The following is a 24,022-nucleotide window of genomic DNA, read 5'->3' as shown; positions in this document are numbered from 1 at the left end:
ACAAAATACCCTCAGTAAAGAAGGGGTTAAGTATACTCTGAGCTGCAGTGCAGATGTGGCTTCTACAGGGGCTAGGAGAGAATGTAATATGATATGTAGGCCCCACAATTGCGACATACAACTGGTTTTGCTACCCTTGCTCTAGTCTCTGTTGTCAGGGAATCTTGCATGAGTCAGCTTTTATAAAGTTGCCTCAGGGAGGGGAAAAGCAGTTTGTGATTGGATGGGGTAGGCGTGTTACTGAACACAGGAGTACCTTGCACTTTAAACTTGTGTAACACACAAGAGATCAGGATCTCGTCAACATGGCTGAAGATCTAGTCCTCCTTGCACTAGTTTCCGTTCTTTCTGCCTGTCAAAATGGTAAGCAAAATGTTCATGTTTTTTGAGAATAACTTTAAGGCTAGAAATAAATTATTTAGAAGATTAAGTTTAGTACATTCCTGCGCTCAGGAAGAGTCACACTTACACCCAAAATTTGTAGGGTTTATTGCCGCCATTTTTCCCCCCCATTGGTGGTATAGTTATGTAGTCAGTTGGGTACCTGGTAATGCGTCCTTTGTAGGACGGTGTTAGATAAAGCAGGGTGACAGAAAACACACCAGGGTTTTCCATTTTGAGCATTTTTTTCGGAAATATGCGGCTTTCCTATAGGATGTCCGACGCTGTTTGCGGCATCCGCATTTGTGTAATTGCGTCTCACGCAATGTAGTCACTATAATGTGTCAGAGGATCATGTTTAAGTGAATACTCACATAAAAAACAGTAAGATAAATAAAGTGTAATACGAAAGCATTAAGTATTTATTACTTACATAATGCGTTATTAAAAAAAATATTGGGCAGACAGGTGGGGGTTCTTCTTTAATCTCAACTTCAAGCTCAACATCCCAAGATTGCATTTATTTTCTAGTTGGCTGTGGAACACCCAAAAATCTCTAAATGTTGTGTATGATCTGTGTATAAATATTGAACCATTATTATGTTAATAATTCATGTTTGGATATGACTGGGTCTGGTAATTTTTGGTTAGGATAACATTGCCGATTGCTAGGTGGCCAATATACAGGCACTACAGTGGAACTAATGTAATCAAGATAATTTAGAGGGACGTACTAAACAGCATATTGGGGATGATGGGATGATTGGCTGCAATGTTCAGCTCTATCAATAGGTGTCAGTATACTTTTTACACTCATGGTAAATCAAAGTATGTTCTTTTTGGTAGTTCTTGATACTAAGTTGCAACGAATACATTGCAAAAAGAAGCTGCAAATGTTTAACTGTTTACTTGCTGAAATATATACAGTTTTATAACGAAATCATGGTAAATTATATAGAAATAATAGAAACATTTTAAGTAATCAACATATTGATATAATATGGTACATGTATGTGCAAACACCATATTTTACCTGTTTTGATTGGCACAATATGGGAATATATATTATTATTATTATTACATGGGGATTATGGGTGGAATATTATAGTTTCACATGCCAAGGAACATATTTGACCCATTTCTGATAAGAATATGGGAATATTATTATTTTTACACGGGGATTATGGGTGGAATATTATAGTTACACATGCTAAGGAACACATTTATCCTGTTTTTGATAAGAATATGGCTATAAATACTTTTTTATATGGGGAATATGGGTGGAATATTATAGTTACACATGCTAAGGAACATATTTGACCCATTTCTGATAAGAATATGGGTATACTCATTTTTTTACATGGGGAATATGGGTGGAACATTATAGTTACACATGCTAAGGAACACATTTGACCTGTTTTTGATAAGAATATGGCTATAAATATTTTTTTACATGGGGAATATGGGTGGAACATTATAGTTACACATGCTAAGGAACACATTTGACCTATTTCTGATAAGAATATGGGTATAATTATTTTTTTACATGGGGATTATGGGTGGAATATTATAGTTACACATGCTAAGGAGCATATTTGACCTATTTCTGATAAGAATATGGGTATAATTTAGAGCTGAAACAACGAATCGATAAAATCGATAATAATCGATAACGGAAATCATCGATAACGATTTCCGTTATCGATTAATCGAGTGATCAATTCGTTGTTGGAGCACTCGGCTCCTTTTACTTACCTCCGCGAGCGTTCCCCGCTTCTGCTACACGCTCTGCAGTCTCCGCCTTCTTCAAGCTACGTGACGGATGTGACGCGTTCCGGAGGTAAGTATTCTTCTGTCTATGTGCACGGATCGCACAGAGCCACTCGCACAGAGCGAATCGCTCTGTGCGAATGGAGCCACTCGCACAGAGCGGTTCGCTCTGTGCGAGTGGCTCCATTCGCACAGAGCGGTTCGCTCTGTGCGAGTGGCTCCATTCGCACAGAGCGGTTCGCTCTGTGCGAGTGGCTCCATTCGCACAGAGCGGTTCGCTCTGTGCGAGTGGCTCCATTCGCACAGAGCGGTTCGCTCTGTGCGAGTGGCTCCATTCGCACAGAGCGGTTCGCTCTGTGCGAGTGGCTCCATTCGCACAGAGCGGTTCGCTCTGTGCGAGTGGCTCCATTCGCACAGAGCGGTTCGCTCTGTGCGAGTGGCTCCATTCGCACAGAGCGGTTTGCTCTGTGCGAGTGGCTCCATTCGCACAGAGCGGTTCGTGAGTGTGGGTGCAGGGCAGAGTGGGGGTGGGGGTGCAGGGCAGAGTGGGGGTGGGGGTGCAGGGCAGAGTGGGGGTGGGGGGTGCAGGGCAGGAGACTGGGTGCAGGGCAGAGTGGGGGTGGGGATGCAGGGTGTGAGTGTGGGTGCAGAGCAGAGTGGGAGACTGGGTGCAGGGCAGAGTGGGTGCAGGGCAGAGTGTGAGTGTGGGGGCAGGGCAGAATGTGGGGGCAGGGCTGGGTGCAGGGCAGAGTTAGAGACTGGGTGCAGGGGCACAGTGCAAAGTGCTGGGTGCAAAGTGCCAGTGCTGGGTGCAAAGTGCCAGGGCTGGGTGCAAAGTGCTGGGTGCAAAGTGCCAGGGCTGGGTGCAAAGTGCTGGTGCAAAGTGCTGAATGCTGGGTGCAAAGTGCTGGATGCAAAGTGCCAGGGCTGGGGCAAAGTGCTGGGTGCAAAGTGCTGGGTGCAAAGTGCCAGGGCTGGGTGCAAAGTGCTGGGTGCAAAGTGCTGGGTGCAAAGTGCAAAGTGCTGGGGCAAAGTTTCTTGAACAGTAATAGTCCACCTCTTTTCAGAATGTTTGGGGTTATTTTGTTTCATAAATATTGTGTTTGGGTTCTTGTACTTTGAAAATATTGTTTTTTATTACATCATAACAAAATAAGAATGTTAATGTAAATTTTAAGTTGTTTTTTAACATCCAGTTCATTAAATTCTTTTAAATAAACGAAAAATTTGCATATTGTTTTTTTTTATCCGATTAATCGATTAATCGAAAAAATAATCGGCCGATTAATCGATTATTAAAATAATCGTTAGTTGCAGCCCTAGTATAATTATTTTTTTACTTGGGGATTATGGGTGGAATATTATAGTTACACATGCTAAGGAACACATTTCACTCATTTCTGATAAGAATATGGCTATAAATATTTTTTTTACATGGGGATTATGGGTGGAATATTATAGCTACACATGCTAAGGAACACATTTGACCCATTTCTGATAAGAATATGGGTATAATATTTTTAGGGCTGCAACTAACGATTATTTTAATAATCGATTAGTTGGCCGATTATTTTTTCGATTAATCGATTAATCGGATAAAAAAAAACAATATGCAAATTTTTCGTTTATTTAAAAGAATTTAATGAACTGGATGTTAAAAAACAACTTAAAATTTACATTAACATTCTTATTTTGTTATGATGTAATAAAAAACAATATTTTCAAAGTACAAGAACCCAAACACAATATTTATGAAACAAAATAACCCCAAACATTCTGAAAAGAGGTGGACTATTACTGTTCAAGAAACTTTGCCCCAGCACTTTGCACTTTGCACCCAGCACTTTGCACCCAGCACTTTGCACCCAGCCCTGGCACTTTGCACCCAGCACTTTGCCCCCAGCACTTTGCCCCAGCCCTGGCACTTTGCATCCAGCACTTTGCACCCAGCATTCAGCACTTTGCACCAGCACTTTGCACTTTGCACCCAGCCCTGGCACTTTGCACCCAGCACTTTGTACCCAGCACTCAGCACCCAGCACTTTGCCCCAGCCCTGGCACTTTGCATCCAGCACTTTGCACCAGCACTTCGCACTTTGCACCCAGCACTTTGTACCCAGCACTCAGCACTTTGCGCCCAGCACTTTGCCCCAGCCCTGGCACTTTGCACCCAGCACTTTGCACCCAGCCCTGGCACTTTACACCCAGCACTTTGCACCCAGCCCTGGCACTTTGCACCCAGCACTGGCACTTTGCACCCAGCACTTTGCACTGTGCCCCTGCACCCAGTCTCCAACTCTGCCCTGCACCCAGCCCTGCCCCCACATTCTGCCCTGCCCCCACACTCACACTCTGCCCTGCACCCACTCTGCCCTGCACCCACACTCACACCCTGCCCTGCATCCCCACCCCCACTCTGCCCTGCACCCAGTCTCCCACTCTGCTCTGCACCCACACTCACACCCTGCATCCCCACCCCCACTCTGCCCTGCACCCAGTCTCCTGCCCTGCACCCCCCACCCCCACTCTGCCCTGCACCCCCACCCCCACTCTGCCCTGCACCCCCACCCCCACTCTGCCCTGCACCCCCACTCACGAACCGCTCTGTGCGAATGGAGCCACTCGCACAGAGCGAACCGCTCTGTGCGAGTGGAGCCACTCGCACAGAGCGAACCGCTCTGTGCGAGTGGCTCCATTCGCACAGAGCGATTCGCTCTGTGCGAGTGGCTCTGTGCGATCCGTGCACATAGACATGAAGAATACTTACCTCCGGAACGCGTCACATCCGTCACGTAGCTAAAAGAAGGCGGAGACTGCAGAGCGTGTAGCAGAAGCGGGGAACGCTCGCGGAGGTAAGTAAAAGGAGCCGAGTGCTCCAACAACGAATTGATCACTCGATTAATCGATAACGGAAACCGTCGACAACGATTTCCGTTATCGATTATTATCGATTTTATCGATTCGTTGTTTCAGCTCTAGTTATGTGACACTGTAAACATTTCACATTTCCGCATCGCATTTATGCAGCGGATGCGCCTCGGGTGAATACGAGTAAAATATGAGTTTGTTTTCTGCAGATTGTGTGACTTGGGGAATCAGCTCTTTTGCCCGGAGACACAAAGTTTTAATATGTTCCTTCATTGTAGGTGCTTCGTTAAAAAACCCTATCCCTGCTTAGGCATTTTCTATAACTGCAGTATTTAAAAGGATCCGTTTGTACAGAGTTGTATTCTAACACAGAACGCATCAGTCACTTGTTTTTGCTCCCCTACTTTCAGGATATTATGCCAGGCTTGTGGGCCGATCTAGAATGAAACACAAAATTAATCCACCAGTGGTCACTGGACCTCCTGAATTTGAGAGAACATTCCGTGCCCAGTAAGTAAAGCGGTTGGCACCCCGTACTATAAATTGAGTTATACTTAACGGTTACTAAAAAGATGAAATGTCTCTATAATTAACCAATAACCAGCTTTCTTAGGGTTCCTACATTGTACACAGAGGGATTAAATTGCTTTATGTGAACCCGAGAATAGTCCAAGCTGAGCAATAAATGGTTTTACTTCTATCCTAGCCTAGTAGTAGCTAGATTCCAAGAGAATTCTACGATATCTTTGACAAGTATCAATGCATATTAGATGTTTCATCCATTTCCCTCTAGGGCAGGCTTGTAAGTGCTGTCAGTTGCATTTTACTTTAAAACCCCTCCACCAAACGTTTCCTACAGGTAGACTACCAAAGTGTTGCTTAAAATAATAATGTTTCGTAGGCTATTTTTCCACAGGTGACCAACAGTAATTTGCTTTTTTTTCTAGGCAGAACTGTGTAGAGTTCTATCCAATATTCTTGGTTGTTCTTTGGAATGCTGGCCTATTTTTAAATCAAGGTAATACAATAGTTTGCTTATTGTGAGACGTATGTTAAAGCTCATCAATGCCATTAGATAGTAACGTACACAGTGGGGTTTATTCAGTAAAAAGAGTTGGAAGAAAAGTTTGCAGTTTCATTTAACTGACTTCTCTTTTGCAATATAAAAGTCCAACTCCACCAAGGTTCTGACAATTCCATCCATTAATAAAGCAGTCCAAAGCACATTTCCAATGCGTACAAAACACATTAACAAATGGAAAAAAAGGAGATCAGAAAGGATTCTTCCCAAAGACACTCTTAACACCCTAGTGGCTGTATGTGTAATTACAAGAAAAACCAACAAAACCAGTATTATTATTATTTATTGTTAATATAGCGCCATCAAATTCCGTAGCGCTGTACAATGGGTAGACAGGACATAATGAGTAGTATGTAACATAACAGTTTGACTTACAGAGACAACAGGTGAGGAGGGCCCTGCTCAAACAAGCTTACAATCTAGCTCAGTGGGAAATCAGTAGTTTTAAGAAAGGGTATCGGTTATCCTAAAATCTGTGAATGTGACAGTTCCCCCTTAATTTTGATTTTTAATTTTTCATTTCAGAGGTTGCTGCAGCTTGTGGACTACTCTATATGTATGCACGACACATGTACTTTAAAGGTTATGTGGAGTCCACATTAGGCAGGTAAGAAACAATCCCTCACAATGACCTACAATTATCATTCTTATTTTTCTCTAAACCCCATTACATGCACATCTGTGGGCAAACACATTCTACCACGTGGTTTCAAACCTAGCCTTAAGAACATCCAGGTGTATTCGCTAACCCAAGAGTTAGTAGCAGTGGTCCCCATTGCATCTTGACTTCACTTTTCTTTATGCACGGCCTGCTTTAGCGAGCTTGCAAGAAGTAATTTCCTGACCCAGCATCATGCATAATAAATGTGGGCAGATTTCTTTAAAATGATTTGGCTATGCATTATGCAGCCCTTCTTAGAAGAGGTACTCACTGGTGTTAAAATGATGTCATGTCATTAAAATGTTCAACGCTTACAAATTCCCAAATATTCATAATTTAGCAGCTACAACCCTTAGGCTATCTTGCACTGCTTGGTACATGTTGGCCGGGTTGTAAGGCTAACATTGTGGGAAATAGCTTTATGCAACCGAGGTCTGGATGGACTAGAGGTGTATGCCTCAAATATAATGTAAGAGGAGTACACGTTCATTAAAAGCAGCGGTGACGCTGGTATTGTCACAACATGAAGAACTTTTCAGGCTAAAGTCGATACAAAATGTGCTCCTCTCCAGCAACAGTAAAGCTCAGTAAACGATCCATGCTATCCGTGTACAAACTTTATAATCCCAAAAGGGACAAATGGAATATACTGTACAATCGGCATATCGTTGTCTTCCTGTTTCCTATATTGTGTGACCTTCCAAAACATAATTGCTATCTATGTAAGTTTTGCACTAGCGATCACCATTTTTGAACACTAATTATTGGCTACAAAACATGCATGAAATTATACAGGACTACACACCTCCAGTCCTCAAGGGCCACAAACAGACCAGGAATTTCTGGTATACTTGCCTACATATTTTAATGAACAAAGATGCCTGTGCTCAAAGATATAATAGCTAGGCCTAGCACTGTTATCTTGTTGAAAGGAAACATCACAATTAACTAAAAGTGATTCATTTATTAACTTTGGTATTAATGGCCCATCCAATGGCCTTGATAATAAGTGAACTGAACTTCATATGGAAAGTAATATTACATAGCATATAGAAATATCTAAATAGTAAGGGACCTTGTATTGCTGAGTAGTGTAGTCTTTAATCGATATGGTGCCACACTTCGAAAAATGATGAATTTATACCAATTCCCTATACCAGGTGTTGGATCTGGTATTAATAACCAATATGCATCATACCTGAATACTTTATGTTATGGTGTTTAAGTCTTATTGCACTTCTGAGAATTAATCACATCTCTTTCTCTCTTCCTTCAGGATCCCCGGATTTTACCTGAGTTTGCTTTCAATATTCTTGCTACTTGTTCTGGCTGCGGCTGGAATATCACACTCTCTTTTAAAGAAATATTTGGACTTGAATCTCGCAAAACAAATAAGTCATATGTTTTAATGTTGATCCAGGAATAACAGGCAGCTTTGGGGGGGGCACAGGTTAGCAGGGCCAGGTTTTGGTAAGGGTGTTGGACGTGGAATGTCCATTACTAACTATATAAATGTGTAATTTACACAATCTATTACACAATCTATTATCAGTTTTAGCCATTCTAAAGGTGAGCTGATTTCCTACAGATTTCACCCTTCATTCTGGGTCCTGGTGATTAACCGATACAGTTATTTAGAGGCGAAGCGTTAATAAAGGCTGGATTTGTTATTTAGGTTGCAAGTGTTTGCTTAGCATCAACCGTTTTTCTCATTTATTGCTACATCGTGTGATTCATTTAATCTACAATTAAATATAAGTTGCACTCTTCCGGGCCACTTATTAACCAGTCAGGCGCCGGGCAATGCATTTATTTTTCCACCAGAGAGAAGGTCTGAAATACTCCTATAACAAGTAGGGACAAGAACTGTACCTTCCCCGCTTTTTCCTACAAATATTGTTATGGACAATTTTAGAGGGAAAGAGTTTTCTTGAAATATTTCTTGTGGACACACGGCAAACTGATTAAACTTTTCTTACTGTTGAATGAAAACATTAATAAAAAAAAAAATCATTGCCATAGAGAACATTTAATCATATGCATAATTGGGAATGATTGTGGTTTAGCTGTGACCCCATGAATGATCAACCTGGATAAATCTGCCAAGGTATTCAATGTGAATAGATTTGTAAGGATTTACAGCTGAGTCTGTACGTTACAAGTAGAGGCATGTCCACATTTCCTCATGGCATCATATGCACACAGGAAAGGAGTGGCAACAATTCAACACCCACAAGGATGGATTAGTGTTAAATACTTTACTGTGGTTGAATCAATCACTCCTTACATAGTAACATAGAATTTGGCGGCATACAATAGCCATATTGCCCATAGTCTGCCCGTTTTTCTGATATAAAGACTTAGATCTTAATCAGTCGGTGGTCTCATCTTAGATAAAATTTCCTCGCTGTATTAACGTCTACCGCTTCTGCCGAGAGACTGGTTCACTTATTTAACACCCTCTTCTTGTTGCAATATTTCGCAACAGTGTTTTTATCAATCCAATCTAGTGACTGACACACACGACTCTAAGAGTAACAAAGGTCGAGACTCTAGATATTCTCGGTTCTTTGCAAGGGAGATCGTTGGAAAAACACAAAAGGTTAAGCATGGTCTTTTTGAGAATTGGTCAAAAGGTCACATATTTAAAGCTAAAAGTGCCAGAACAAAAATGATAAATGATGCATCTGAATGAGAAGTGGATCCAGATTAGCATGAAGGAAGGAAAGGAAACTAGTATGGGTGTGGGAAGGTTATACGCTGTAGGAGAGGATGTTACAGCATAAGCCCAATTGTAATAAATTAAATTCAATAAAGTCCAATGTAGGTCAGAGCAATGCTTGTTTCAGGGAAACAGAAGTCTTTACAGATATAGCAGAATTAGAGAAAAATTGGGTAGAAATGCAATTATTTATGTTGTCTTTGGAGGCGTGTAGCTTGTACTCGCAAATTAACAAACAGCAGCAAAATCCGCTTCTGTAGGTTTGAGACTTTTAATATTAGGAATGGTAGAATTAGGCATGAAAGCCTAAATGAAAAATAAATCTGAAGCAGGACATAAAGAGACCACCAAGTATCTCAACCAAGAGAGGGCTGGCGAGATGATGTGTAGGGCCGAGCACATCTCCTGCAAGCCAAGGACTGATAAATCTCATCATGGATTTGCAAAGGGCAGTGTCACCACATATGTGAAATATAGATTAACTATCACCAACCAGTGAACCTAAAAATATGGGACCAACATTCAGACACATCTCCCCTACAGAGGATGGGTGCCCACCTCAAGAGCCAACAGAAATCATTTTCACCAGGTATTGACTCAACCATCAATAAGCTGGAAAGAGCATGACTACTCACCTACAATTTTCCAAAAATCACCTGGATGCTCCTCAAGAGTGCTAGAACAGCATGTCAATGGCATAGGCCCATTATAACCACTGAAAATCAAATACTGTGTGAGGAGTTCCCAGCTCCCTCCATTCTTAGAAAGAATATTAACATTTTGGAATAGACTTGCCACAGTCCAGAACATAACCCGCATTAAGATGTGGCATGACGTAAAGCAAGCAGTTTATGGTCAATAATCCACAACTGTCATTGATTTAAAGTAGTCCTGTATGGAGGACTTGGCCATAATTTCTCCACAGTGTAATTACTGTAATTCCTGCTAAAGGAGGCATAACCAGCCCAACAACATCAAGTATATGAAATGTATATGTTGTTTCCTCAGATTCTCATTTCTCTAATAGTAGGTTTAGGTGTGACTTTTAGTGTAGTAGTGGCACATTCTTGTCTAGGACAGCAGTTCCAGGAGGATGGCAGCCCCTCTGCCACATTACGGCACAACACTTATCCTTAGTCTAGTGGGCTTTGTATTTGGCCCAAATACTCTATGGAGTACTATGCCTAAATGGCGCAGCCTCTGGCTGGGACCAAGAAATGTCTCTGTGTGGCTGGATCATATACTTGCCGCCAGACAGCTCTGGTGAGGACAGGTCTCACTTGGCCTCTTCATGATGCTCACATCTCATCCTTTTGCTTCGATGCATTACAAGCTGGTAAGCTAAGTGTATGGTCCTGCCACGGGCCCACCCATAACAAATACCCCTGCCTGCCTACACCAGGACCCTCAACAAAGGTGTCCCTGAAATGTTGACTGGGGTGTGTGGTTGAGCAGGTAAAAAAACATATATTTTTTCCCCCAGGTGCTAATCATTGTATACCTAGATACATAGTTGTTGTGCCAGAGATACTTTTATGAATATCCCCCCAATGTGATATTTCCTATACACTCAAATGTTTAAAGAGCTGTTTGAACATACATTAGTGCCAGCACCGACACGGTTAAAGCCCATGTGCGGATGTGGTAGGTGTGTCTCGGCAGCTGTTCTTGCACAGAGTGCTCGCTCGCTCACTATTCTGCAAACATGTCTGAGGATATAGTGCTTCTTGCTGCAGTTTCTGTTGTGTATGCCTGCCAGCAAGGTAAGAAGACAAGCAGCCTCTCTAGACAGCAGTCTTTCTCCCCCCCACCGCATAGTATAAAGGGGTGCCTATAGTATTTCAGCATTGAAAACTTAAAAGCGGGACTCTAATATATGCTCGTAATAGCCAGTCTCCACTATTGTCATGACCTACTTAAACTAGTTTACATATTAAAAGTGATTCCATTAACAGCTGAGTTAGAAACAGAGTTCTTCCATTTAAAACCATGTTAAACAGTGTTATTCTGTTATAATGTATAAAAAGTTGCAAGCCCATAAGGGCAATGCCTTAAATTGTCGGTTTATCTTGCTGAAAGCTCACAAGAAGTATTTATACATAGGAAGCTTCATAATTTATGGCACAATTACCATTTATAGATTTTTCGTTTATGCAAAAATGTGCTTACAAAAATGTTAATACAGTATTAAGTGGATTTCCCCCCTATTTTTACCACCCCTGAAAACTTTGTACATAACCCCTGTTGATGGTTATATATATAAGGTGATTCTGTGATCTTATCACTAAAAGAATGTTCCTGCCAATTCCATTTGTTGCTAATAAGATAAAAACAATTAACCTTTAATACCGAGCCTAGACCAAAAAAAAGGGGTAGAGGGAGTTCCACCTGAGTGTCATTACACCTTTAGAATCAGCTTTAGAAGATTGTGGTTGGTGTACCAGGGAACGCCTGTGTGCCCTGTTTTATCTTTTGAAGCTGCTTCTTTTTCCATACTTTCCTGCTTGCCAGATGTAGAGGCTTTTCCTAGGAGGGCGAGAAAGTTCTTAACCTAGCAACACTAGGAAAGGTAACAGAGGAGCTACCCCCATTTGTACATAGGCAATCAGACTCTTCACTTGTAGCAGTAGATGATTTTTTTTTGTATCTTTGTGTATACACTTCATGTATGTGTCATAGGGACTCATAGCACCAGTGTTTAGCCAGGAAAATCTGACAGGCAAGAATTTTCCTTAGTTTAAATCCACAAGGGCCTGGAGACCTAAACTCTGACCAGAAACAGAACAGTTATGCTTTTCTTAGAAAGGGCAACCCATCTGTGAGCACAGCACAGGACTTCAGGCGGAACATGACCAGGGCTTCCACAGAAGGATGCTGCTGATAACCCTCAGCTGGGCAAAAGGCGGAAGACCAGGAAACTCAGCATCCTTATTTTGTGGGAAATCTCAACAGGATCTATAATCAGGAGTTTTCAATGGTTAGTTTGTCCTTTTCATGGTACACCGTGGGGTTGAGATGACTATAGTGTTCACCCTTGTCCAGTTTCCTTACTTGGCTGTTACTTGACGCTGTGGAAGTCTGGGTAGAGATCACTGAAGTGAAAAACAGGCCTTTATACAGGCACTGCAAACAAAAACAAAACACAGCTTTCTAGAGCACAACACACATGAGTCCTTTAAGACAGTAAAAGCTTTTCTGGTAGCGCCAATAACCTGTATTGTCTATTGTATAAAAATAGTTATATAATGTATTTGTTATATTTTTACTTTGAAATATTTTATAAACTCTAAGGTATATAATAGTAGCTGGTCCCGCTACTATCTTTCTTGGCAACTTCTCGTCATAGCTTCTTCTCTTCCTCTACTCTAATGTCCCCTCATGCTTGGAGACCTTATCATCCCAGAAGGCACCCCTTTCGAGTGTCATTGCCTCTGTCCTGTCTGTCCTGTCTGTTACCTCCACTTTGATTTAACACAACACACTATCTCCCCTACTCACAATGATGATCACACCCTAGAAACCTGGTTGGACGTAGGCCCCAACCGCTACTCGCTCTTCATGACTTTCACGCACAACCCTGGCACATAATACTAACTTGACATCATCAACTTTGCTCCCATACTGCTGAACATAGCTGGTGGAAGTCACCCTTTACCCCTGGCTTCCTGCACTATATATTCATTTTTACTTTGCTAAGGAAGTCCACTTTACCTCCCTCATCTACTCTTTTGCCTCAGAACCCTGAACGTCTCTCTCCCATACCTTCAATTACCTTCTTTGTCTTGTTACTACCATCCCTTGGAATAGCCTAAATGCCCCTGATGTTGCTACCTACTTAAATAAAAAAAAATTGAGAGAATCAAAAAATATTCACAGTCTCCCTCCTGCTCTCACTCTCCCTTTGACTCTACTCCCAGAACCCTCCTTCCTCCTCTACTTTAAACCAACTTTCTTTGGTCACTGAAGATGAGGTTTCTGCTCTTTTCCTTTCCTCCTGCTTGACTACATGACCCCTCAATCCCATCCCCTCTCACCTTACCTGGTCTCTCTCAGGAATCACAAACCTTAACACATTTTGCAATTAGATGTAAATCAATGCAGCACAAAGTATTAAAAAGAACTCTAAGAATTATTCATAAACAACTAGGAATATGCAAACTCTAGCTAAGATGCTTAACCAGTAAGTGTATGTTTACAGAGCCCCTGTCCCTTACTATTGCATTCCACATTTGTATTACCTCACTGACCCAACCCTTGCGACAAACTATTGACCTTCACAAATGGGAATTTATAAATTTAACGCCTGTGATTCTGCCCTTTCAGTTGTTCATTTCCTTGTTTCATTTTCTATTGCCAGTTTTGTAGTTCCTATTTCACAGAGGTCTATAAAAAATCCAAAAATACAGTTAGCACACGCTTCCTAACTGACATGGAAGCATTTAGAGTAAGTGACCATACAGACAAACTTTTATTCTATATTAACAAAGGGGCAACTTGGCCCGAGATTGACCCTTGGCCTAAGATTGAGGAAACTTTTATGCCTCTAGTACCGTATTTGCCCGAATATAGGTTGCACTTTTTTTCCCCACTTTAAGTCTTTAAAGTGGGGGTGCAGCCTATATTCAGGGTTTAGCGCAGGGATGCGCAATTCGTATCGCCTTACGTCCGGGACATGCAGTTCTGGGCACCGTGCGGGTGTTTTTATTTCATTTAGACCTGCTGCAGGTAAGCTGCAGGGTTAGGATCCAGATCCCCCGCAGCGCTGCAGGGGACCTGGATCCTTCTCTCCGCCGGGGCTTCTATGGTGGAGCACCCTTCCGGTGGAGTGCGTAGATAACCTCCGTTACCGGCACTTTCACCTGTGCTTCTCCGTCAGAGACAGACGTCCACCAGCCGGCCCCGCTAGACACCATGGAGTCTGGGGGTGCATTGGTAAGTCGGGGGGCAATACTAGGGGGCATAAAGCATATCTGGGGCAGAGTGGCATTTTTAGGGGGCATAAAGCATATCTGGGGGGGCATAAAGCATATCTGGGGGGCAGGGTGGCATATCTGGGGGACAGAGTGGCATATCTGGGGCAGAGTGGCATATCTAGGGAGCATAAAGCATATCAGGGGGGCATAATGAATATCTGGGGGGCAGAGTGGCATTTCTAGGGGGCATAAAGAATATCTGGGGGCAGTGTGGCATTTCTAGGGGGCATAAAGCATTCTTGGGGGCCAGAGGGGCATATCTATAGGTAAGGCGCATTTTGAATTAAGGGGAGACCTTAAAATGGCTAATGGTTTTTTTCTTGGGGTGATTCAGATGAATAAAAAATGACTTCATTGCAATAGTCGATGAGTGAAGCAACAAATGGAATTGTTCAGTCATCAGAAACAATGCAAGTTATTTTTACCATTCACCTTTTATTAATGATCCCCCCCTGAGAGAAAACCGCTATTGGATGCATACAACTGTGTGTTGATGCAGTTGAAATACTGGGAGATTTTACATGCAAAATAATTGCTTACAATTACTTTTGTTTTGAGCCCCATTGTTGTGACAATATCATCTTATGACCAATAGCGTCATGCTTTGAATGCTAATTTATGATCTTATAACCACCGATGGCGGTTTTTCATTTCGGAAATGTCAATTACTGACCTCATTAGAAATATTAAAAACTTACAGAAAATGTGAACTGCATATGACCTTGTGGTCTGAGTATTATGTCAAACACATTTGCTCATCAGACTTGGAAAATCTAATGTTATAAAAATATTTGAAAAAGGAAAATTAATTTTTACTGTGTGTCCCCATCGCATTCATGAGCAACATATGCTGGATCTTACATAACTATTCCATGTATTAAATTAATTACGAGTCCGGCTTATTTTCTGTTATGGTAACATTATTTCCCTATTTGGTAAGATTTGAGTCATTAAAATAATTATAGACTGCAAAACAGTCATTGAAATAATATTAAGCTAAAAAATAGTTATCTTCAGCAATTCCTTGTGGGCCACACTGCCATGATGACTGGCTACCTGCAGATTCAACAGTCCGGTGGGCAGCTGTCATTTCAAGTGGATAGACTGGCAGCAGTGGAGTTATCTTTTTTTTTGTCTTCTTATATCATATTTGTCTTTAATTTGCATTTCCACCAAGTCCTGATCATTTTTGGGGGGATGCTACATATTACTGAGTTATTTCAGTTCATTTTATATTCTGTAAAAGCTCATATGAATCCATATGAATCCACTGTTTGGATGTAAGAGATGTTTGCAAGTAAACAGTAACATTATGACAGAAAGTTAGATGATAAAAAAGACACCCAGAAGAAGACAAAAGCAGATTAATGAAATCTCCAATCTTGCCTCAAAAAGGGGAAACGTTCCTTTCCGCACGGGAAAATGGAAATGTTCTGAGAACATGTTATATCCCTACATATTGGTCAATTTATATGTATAAATTCATTGTTTTTAGGTTGGATGCATATAAAAGTACTTAAAAAGTGAGTAAATGTATTGTTCAGGGGCACCCTAGGGCACTGGAGTGTCTTTTTAATGATTTCCCTAACACACCCATATTTTAGATATCATTTTCATATTATTTCTTTTGCCTGAAAATGCATAACATTGCATTTATCAGTGCTGAATCTCGTCTGTTGCTTGGCTTTAGTTGCTGCCTATGTTAATCATCTGTTCCGCTTTGGATGAGTAAATTGTGTTGGGTTTTTTTCTCAGCTCATGTTCTCTGAGGTTTACCAATCTCAGGGCGGGAATTCAGTTGTGCAACAGTTTTGGAATTCTAAGGATTGCATATATTTCGATTTGGTAACATTGCAAGATCGACTACTTAGAGGTGTCTGAGCAAATAGTGATTGATGTCTGTTTTTAGATTAATAATTACATTAGTAAATAAGCATAATAAATTGACTAACAATCTATTTTATTATTTTTACTGAGAGTATAATTTTCATTATGATAAATGTCAAGTTTTTTCACTAGCTAATGATTTAGACATTCCGTTTTGGGGCAAATATGTATCTTTTAATGACTTTAGGTAGGCTCCTAAGGATCAAATAGGACTCAAGGTATGTCCCAATATCTGTGCTAGATTTAGACAGTCCTGGTCTCTTATTAAGTTTACTTTATTTTGTATTGGAAATGTGTGTAACATTCTTGTGCACCTTCTGCAGAATCTATTATAGTAGGATTGCTTATTGTGCAATACAGACTGGGCGAAGTATTCGATTTGTAAAGTAACAAGGTGGAAAGCTTCAGTTATTCTCCAGCTGAGATATTCATTTACATGAAAATGTGTGGTTGTTTGTACCAGATCAGGCCAATTTTTCAAATTCATTCTGCAGAAAATCTTCAGAGTAATGTTTCATGAAACCTAACATGAGCACAATATGATAGGTCATTTTTATTTAGTTAACTTGATTTTTATTCCTGTTGTAATATTTCAAAGTCACCGTGTAATTTGAATACAGCCTCATATATCTATTCAGGTGTTAATAGACTGACAATAACATGGGGGGTCCATAATTATCACAAATTATGGACTTGGATATTTTCTTGTTGTACCACAAATGAGATGTACATATTGTTTCAACACACAAAGGAATATTTTTTTCGTCAAATTTAAGGATTATATCTCATTACACTTATATTTCAACCCAGTTCACATATGTCGAAAGTGTCCCTTTTAAGGCACATTTCTGATTTTCACGCACTGTGGGCAGGTGGTCCTGCTTTCCTCACCACCACGGTGTTCTCAGTGTCCTCCTCCAGTTTGGGTATCCCTAAACTTAATTAACTAAAGTTGGGAATGGTCAATATGAAACTTTCAGAAGTATTAGATGCCAAAGTTGGGATAAATATACAGTCATGTTTGTACAATAGGGAATCGTGGAGCAGGACAACGGAAAAGTGAACGGTTGTTAACGTAACAAAAATAATTAGGGAAAGAAAGTGTGTAACTAATTCCACACGGCAACAGCTGGAGCAGCAGGAACAAATTAGAAACACTTGTTAAACTTCACATACAAACATACTATATTAAGGTCAATGAAACTGGAAATATAGACCTTTGCCTGTTATTGTCATGGGCGTAGGAACCGGGGGGGACAGGGGGGGACAGATGCGGGGGGGAGCGATAATGAAGAAACCCCCCAGGGACGTAGGAACCCCCCCAATAGAAACGCCGCAAATGCGGCCCGCGAGACCTCTAGGTGCGGCCAGGGCAACAGATCTTACGCGGTCCGCTGTTAGCAGTCACACTCCTATCATGCCAAGTCAGCCAGTACATGCTGAAACCTAGCTAGCTGCCCCCCTTGTGTATTGATGCTGCCAGCAATATGGGGTCTGCACATCACTTACAGCCACCCTGTACCATCATATACTGGCTGCCTGGGTATGATAGGAGTGTGACTCCTAGTGTGAGAGATGGGGATAAAGTGGGGATCTGATGGTGGAAAATGCTGTCCCCCCAGATTTTTAGGGGTTCCTACGCCCATTGGTTATTGTTGTGTACTAATTACCAGAAAAAGGGAAAAAAAACTGTTTTACAACATTATTGCATAAAAAAATACATAATATCCAGTTCAGGCTGTATCAATATTTTATGCGTGTTTTTTTATTTTCATTCTGCAGCATACTTTGCCAATCTGGTAGGAAAATGTAGAATTAAGTACAAAGTGATCCCTCCAGCAGTCACGGGACCTCCGGAATTTGAGAGAACCTTTAGAGCACAGTAAGTTCATGCTACGAACACAATCTATAAAACCGTTTCCGCGGACTCTGTTTTAGGTGTAGAGGATATTTTTTTTGACACATGCAGATATTCACATCCTTAACCCTTTGTGTACCTCTTGTTTATGTATTTGAAGCATGTAAAACATTACATTTTTAGCAGTGCATAGACTTCAATTTTGTTTCTGCAAAACCTGTACCTCAAGCAAATACAGTATATGGCCAAGAGTATGTGGACATCTGACCATCACACCTATATTGTTGAATATCTCATTAAAAAAAACATGGGCATTAAGATGGCCCACCATTGTGGCTATAACAGCCTCCAGAAAGGCATCTAGAAAGGATTTCCACAAGATTTTGGAGTGTGTCTATGAGAATTTGTTGTCGTTTATCTAAAAGATCATTTGTGAGATCAGACGTTGGATTAGAAGGACTAAAAAAACAATCTGTGGTCATCCCATAGGTGATATTGGCTCAAATTCACAAGACGCCTGTACTGCTGACCTTGGGCAGTTTGTATTTTGAGCTAACAAACCTCATAGTGGTTATGGAACTATAGTATATTTAACTCAATTTCTCTTTCTGTAAACACATACGTTGGTTTATCATATAACATATATTGTTGATGTATATTGTTGGTACAGAAAATGATGAGTTTTCCCCAGTTATCTGGTATTTGCGCAAATGATCATTTACACTAAATTTTAAAATTGGCTATTAATAAATACAACACTTTTTGTTTTCTAGGCAGAACTGCATTGAGTTTTCGGTACTGTTCATGATTGACCTCTGGACGGCCGGCTGGTTCTTTAATCAAGGTAAAGTCTATGTTCTCTGGAAAGCTTTAATTGTGGTATAGTTTGTTATGGGAGTTAGTGCAGTGTTTTTAATGTTATGGATGTTTTATTGGTTATTGCCCCAGTGATTACTGAATCCAATCAGAAAGCTTAGGAAACAAACATAAGAGTGACTTAAAGGGTTTATTGCTCAAAGTATGGGTAAGGCTTTCAAAAAATAAATAAATAAAATCAACCAGAAGTGGCAGTGTATGACAGACAAATGATGTGCGAGATGCTCTTTCAGAGTGGATCTACCGCAAACCATCAGCTCAGCAGCGACTGTGAGTTTCCACCTAATGGTTTTTCTATAGTATTATCATTATCCTTTATTCACATAGCGGCAAGAATTTAGGCAGCGCCTCTTACAATACATATATTCAAAGGGTATGACAAAACTAGTATTAAGAGTATCAGTAGGATAGAGGATAGTAAGTATTCACTATAGAAATGTCAGTGGTTGGAGTTTGAACATAGTCATGTTTTTTTTTTAAAACTTATGGAACTTTTGTGTCACCTATGTCAAGCCATTGATTTAGTAAGTACAGTATTGACCTTTGACAAAATATCTTTCTTGATAATAAAAATTCCATCAGCCCATGCTAGCCATACCAACAATCGCAGGCTTTGCCTATAATAAGGTCTGAGTTGGCACAGAATAATGCAGATTAATCTGTCAAATTTAATTTCTGTGTCTAATTGATCCAAAGACTGTAGATCATCTAATCATGAACATGTTGAAGTCAGATTTGGGAATGTTTCAAACGATTATTATTAAACAATATTATTGATTTTTGTTGCAGAATTAGCTGTCTTATTTGGCTTGTTATACATTTATGGACGACATTTATACTTTTATGGCTATGTGCAGTCCACTAAAGGAAGGTATGTACATCTGATCTTTACTCCGTTCTCTAAACTTACTTCCCTTCACCCCCCTTCTTAAGGCTATCAGTATCATTAAAGGAGTAGCCTACACACCAGAGTCCAATGTGCATTTAAGAGGTAGTGGAATCACTCTCTAAATATTACAAGAATCTTTATACAATATATACAATTATACAAAACATATACCCATTCTCACACTTTCCAACAGCTCTACCATAAGGAAACCCAAGCATAGAGACAGAACATATAAATACTTTAAAGGTTATATGTCAAAACAGTAGAATTTGCAAATATAGAATTAGGAACTTTACGAAATGAGTTTGTCAGACAGAGTTCATCATCTTCACTGCAGTTCTGACGTGTGACGTGAACCAGACGAAAAAGCACGATATACCTCTGCAGTATTGGATTCATATGTAGCCATGCACCAATGTCAGCATATAGCTATGTTCTTAATTAAGACAGCAGATGGACTCTGGACAGGGCCAGACTGGGAATGAACCCTGGGAGTATTTGAATACCAGCCCTATATTCCATACTGCCCTTAGTGTGCACACAGAATTATCACTGTGGCCCATGACATCATGTAATGAGTTGGGGCTGACTGTGAGAGCACTAGTATGAAATTAACATTTTTTTTCATATAAATTACTGAAAACACAGAAATCATGTATACAGTAGATAATAGTGCAAATAAACAAACATGTAGCTCTCCTAAAAATATTTTGAAGCTAAAAATGTAATGGATGATGGAAGGGGAAGTGTGGGAGCTGCATCTATGAACAGAGTGTGTTAGTGTATGCATGCACAGTCGTGTGAAATAGAAAGAATGCCCCTTTTCTATGGTTTTACATATCAGGATAATTTGTCGATCTTGCACATCGTTGTGGAAGAATATTGTCCCGCTCTTCTTTACAACTTTGCTTCAGTTCATTGAGGTTTGCAAGCATTTTTTTTATGCACAGCTCTCTTAAGGTCCCACCACAGCATTTCATTCGGGTTGAGGTCTAGACTTTGACTGGGCCATTGAAACAACTTTATTTTCTTTTACAGACATTCTGTTGTAGATTTTTGGTTGTGCTTGGGATCACTGTCCAGTTGCATGACCCAATTTTGGCCAAGCTTTAGCTGTGGGACAGATGGCCTCACATTTGACTCTAGAATACTTTGCATCATCTTACAGTATCATCAAATAAAAATGTATTAGTCTAGCTTAGTGCACAATCAGGTAGAAGAAAAAAACAACTGGTTGGCCAAATATCGCATATGAATCGATTTTAGGAAAATATAGTTTTTCCATAAAAGAGTATTTGCTGTCAGTACCAAAATAAAAAGAAATACAAAAGAATTCTACCATATGCCGAACTAGTAAATCGTACAGATGCATTGTCTTATATATTGTGAATTAGAGATTAAGAAAAAGTACAAGAAAATGAGAAATTACAAATGAAAGGAAAACAAGCACTTTTACAAAAGAATACATAAATGAGGAAACTAAGTTAAAAAGACATAAAATAAACATGCTTCTACATCAACATAATAGGAAACCCCATTATAAAAAATAATAGGAAAACCCCATTATACCAATTTTGTATGAAAAATTGCAAAACACATGTTTGACATAAAAGTGGTCAATACGTGTATACATTCTGTGGACCGGAGAATAAAATGTAAAATACCTCTTATTAGGTTGAAGCACCCTCCATGCACCAAACAGGTATCTTTTGTTGATCCATCGTAAGAAGGTGTTACCTCTTCTCCTCATTTTATTAAATCGTATAGCATCCAGTGGAGTTGCAGCATCTAGCCCCAGATTGGTATATAAGCTAAAGTCTCCACAAAGAAATAATTGATCCTCTCTAGCTCATTCTATAACTTTCTATAACACTTTCTCAAAGAATTATAGCTGTCATTTGGTCCATACCAGGGGCAAGCTGAATTGGGGGCAGAGAAGCAATTGCACATTATTACACCATCATCAATCCTCAGTGTCCATCTTACTCTCCTGCAGCTCCCTTAACTAATTTTCCATCTCCTGGTGCTTGTCTGCCAGACAGGGGAAGATGTTAGAGTGAGCATGTATTAGTGTGTAACCAGAGTGAGTATGTTACTATATGGTGTTAGAATCTGGGTGAGTGTATGTGTCCCACAGAGTTCCATCGGTTTACTAACACCTCTCCCCTCTGTCAGTCTCTTCACTGGCTGCCTGTGAGCTTCAGGATTCATTTCAAGATCCTGACTCTTACTTTCAAAGCCTTTGATAGCGGTTCCCATACCTACATCTCCTCACTCATATCTAAATACACTCCTAACCGGTCTCTCCGCTCAGCCAATGATCTCCTTCTATCCTCTCCTCTGATTTCTAGCTCTCATGCACGCTTCCAAGATTTCTCAAGGGCTGGCCCTATCCTATGGAATGCTCTTCCCCGGCCTATCCATCTTTCTCCGTGCCTTTATTCCTTCAAAAAACCCCTCAAGACCCACTTCTTTAAGGATGCTTACAATATTGCACATTAACGCCTTCCCATATTCCTTTAGCTCACCTTTCCTAGTCCCTCTCCTGCAATACTTTTACTAGTGTGGCTAGTCTATCCCTAACATTGGCACTTTTACCTATTGTGCAATACACCCTAAATTCCTCTAGATTGTAAAGTCCTTTGAGCAGGGCCCTCCTAACATGTTGTCTCTGTAAGTCAAATTGTTATGTTACATACTACTTATGTGCTGTCTACCCATTGTACAGCGCTACAGAATTTGATGGCGCTATATAAAACAATAAATAATAATAATGTATGGTGTTAAAGTGTACATGTGCATGTTTGTGTATGGTGTGTCAGCATATGGCATTAAAGTATGTGTTAATGTACGGTGTTACCATGAGTGTGCGTGTCAGTGGTGAACCTAGGGTTAGTAGTGCAAGGGAGAGGGAAATAGTGTGTATGGTAGTAGAGTGAGTGGGCTAATGAGTTTATGTGTTCGTATCTGTGTTTTAATAACGAGGGGTGTAAAGAAACACAGCACGCAGGGACCACTAACCCTGGGCTCACCCCTACTACAAAGTATCCTCAAGAATGCGAAACACATCCTAGTACATGAGCAGTTGTTGATTTATTGATGTTTGATGGGAAAAGAAAAAACAAACTGTTTGATTTCAAATGTGTAATGTACTTTTTTTTGTAGGCTGCGAGGGTTTTCAGTGTGTAAAGCGGCATTGATCTTGCTATTGGTCTTGGCTTCAACTGGGATTACCAACAGCCTCCTGGATAAATACCTTAACTTGAATTTAATAAAAAAAATATTCAAAAGATAAGGCAAACCCAAATGGGGAAATATATATATATAATATCTTTGTACCTTTTTATAGCATGCAGTTTTTTAAAAATAAAATCAGTCATATGGGATGTTGTAAGAGGTTAAATAGTAGAACTATTATTTTAGTATAAGACTTAACACAACTGCGTTAATTGGGTAAATTAATATTCTTGTACACAAAATAAAGATCTTGTTTATCCTGTGTTGCGTGCTGCTTTTTTGGTTAAATAGTGCAGACGGGTTTAATATAGAAAGGGGATACAGATACACATAGTGAGCCGAAGGCAATGGGTTTATAGGAATACAGGAGGCAAGTCAATTAGTTCATGATTCTGTATATCACAAACAAATGACATGTTTCCAAACACGGATGTTATATTCCAAAATACAAAATGTATACAAAAAAATATTAAGTATGCACTATTGCCATGCAATATTTTCTTTATGGGGAAAATATGTGGGTGATCTGACCAGGTGGGGTTATAGCACATATTAATCCAGTAAGAATAAAGTCTTATAACCGATTATATTTGGATACACAAAAAAATGTTTTATCTATTATTAAAAGCAATACATACACATATATATATATATATATATATATATATATATATATATATATATATATATACATATATCAGAAGAATGTTCTATATAATGCAACGCCTTTTGTCTGCGTGGTGTCCTGATGTCTGCGTCTGTAACAGGACCTAAACTAATCAATCACTTTAGCACACGGGATGCATAGCTGCATAAAGA

The 24,022-nt window shown here is 40.1% G+C and overlaps 2 protein-coding genes across 2 annotated transcripts; both read left to right on the top strand.

Annotated features, from left to right (window-relative positions):
* The first annotated feature begins 230 nt into the window (after positions 1-230).
* On the top strand, positions 231-8,528 carry LOC128484694 (microsomal glutathione S-transferase 2-like). Its single transcript, XM_053461179.1, has 5 exons — positions 231-363; positions 5,430-5,529; positions 5,967-6,037; positions 6,626-6,707; positions 8,038-8,528. Exons 1-5 carry the CDS (start codon positions 306-308, stop codon positions 8,168-8,170), a joined length of 444 nt encoding a protein of 147 aa, XP_053317154.1. The 5' UTR covers positions 231-305; the 3' UTR covers positions 8,171-8,528.
* A 2,618-nt stretch (positions 8,529-11,146) lies between these two features.
* Positions 11,147-23,465, top strand: MGST2 (microsomal glutathione S-transferase 2). Its single transcript, XM_053461191.1, has 5 exons — positions 11,147-11,246; positions 18,126-18,225; positions 18,975-19,045; positions 19,867-19,948; positions 23,132-23,465. The coding sequence occupies exons 1-5, from the start codon at positions 11,189-11,191 to the stop codon at positions 23,259-23,261; spliced, it is 441 nt and encodes a 146-aa protein (XP_053317166.1). The 5' UTR covers positions 11,147-11,188; the 3' UTR covers positions 23,262-23,465.
* Positions 23,466-24,022: the final 557 nt, after the last annotated feature.

This window comes from Spea bombifrons, chromosome 1, assembly GCF_027358695.1.
Source record: "Spea bombifrons isolate aSpeBom1 chromosome 1, aSpeBom1.2.pri, whole genome shotgun sequence".
NCBI lineage: Eukaryota > Metazoa > Chordata > Amphibia > Anura > Pelobatidae > Spea > Spea bombifrons.
Note: the sequence above shows the minus strand (reverse complement) of the source record. Positions and strands in the feature narration are given on the sequence as shown.

What these genes read in the sequence shown, in the direction of transcription:
- MGST2 (XM_053461191.1), top strand. Translation starts at nt 11,189, where the DNA reads ATGTCTGAGGATATAGTGCTTCTTGCTGCAGTTTCTGTTGTGTATGCC. An exon ending in CGGCTGGTTCTTTAATCAAG is followed by an intron (nt 19,046 to 19,866) that starts GTAAAGTCTATG and finishes TTTTTGTTGCAG; the next exon opens with AATTAGCTGTCTTATTTGGC. An exon ending in GTGCAGTCCACTAAAGGAAG is followed by an intron (nt 19,949 to 23,131) that starts GTATGTACATCT and finishes TTTTTTTTGTAG; the next exon opens with GCTGCGAGGGTTTTCAGTGT.
- LOC128484694 (XM_053461179.1), top strand. Translation starts at nt 306, where the DNA reads ATGGCTGAAGATCTAGTCCTCCTTGCACTAGTTTCCGTTCTTTCTGCC. An exon ending in TCTTTCTGCCTGTCAAAATG is followed by an intron (nt 364 to 5,429) that starts GTAAGCAAAATG and finishes CCCTACTTTCAG; the next exon opens with GATATTATGCCAGGCTTGTG. An exon ending in GAGAGAACATTCCGTGCCCA is followed by an intron (nt 5,530 to 5,966) that starts GTAAGTAAAGCG and finishes TTTTTTTTCTAG; the next exon opens with GCAGAACTGTGTAGAGTTCT.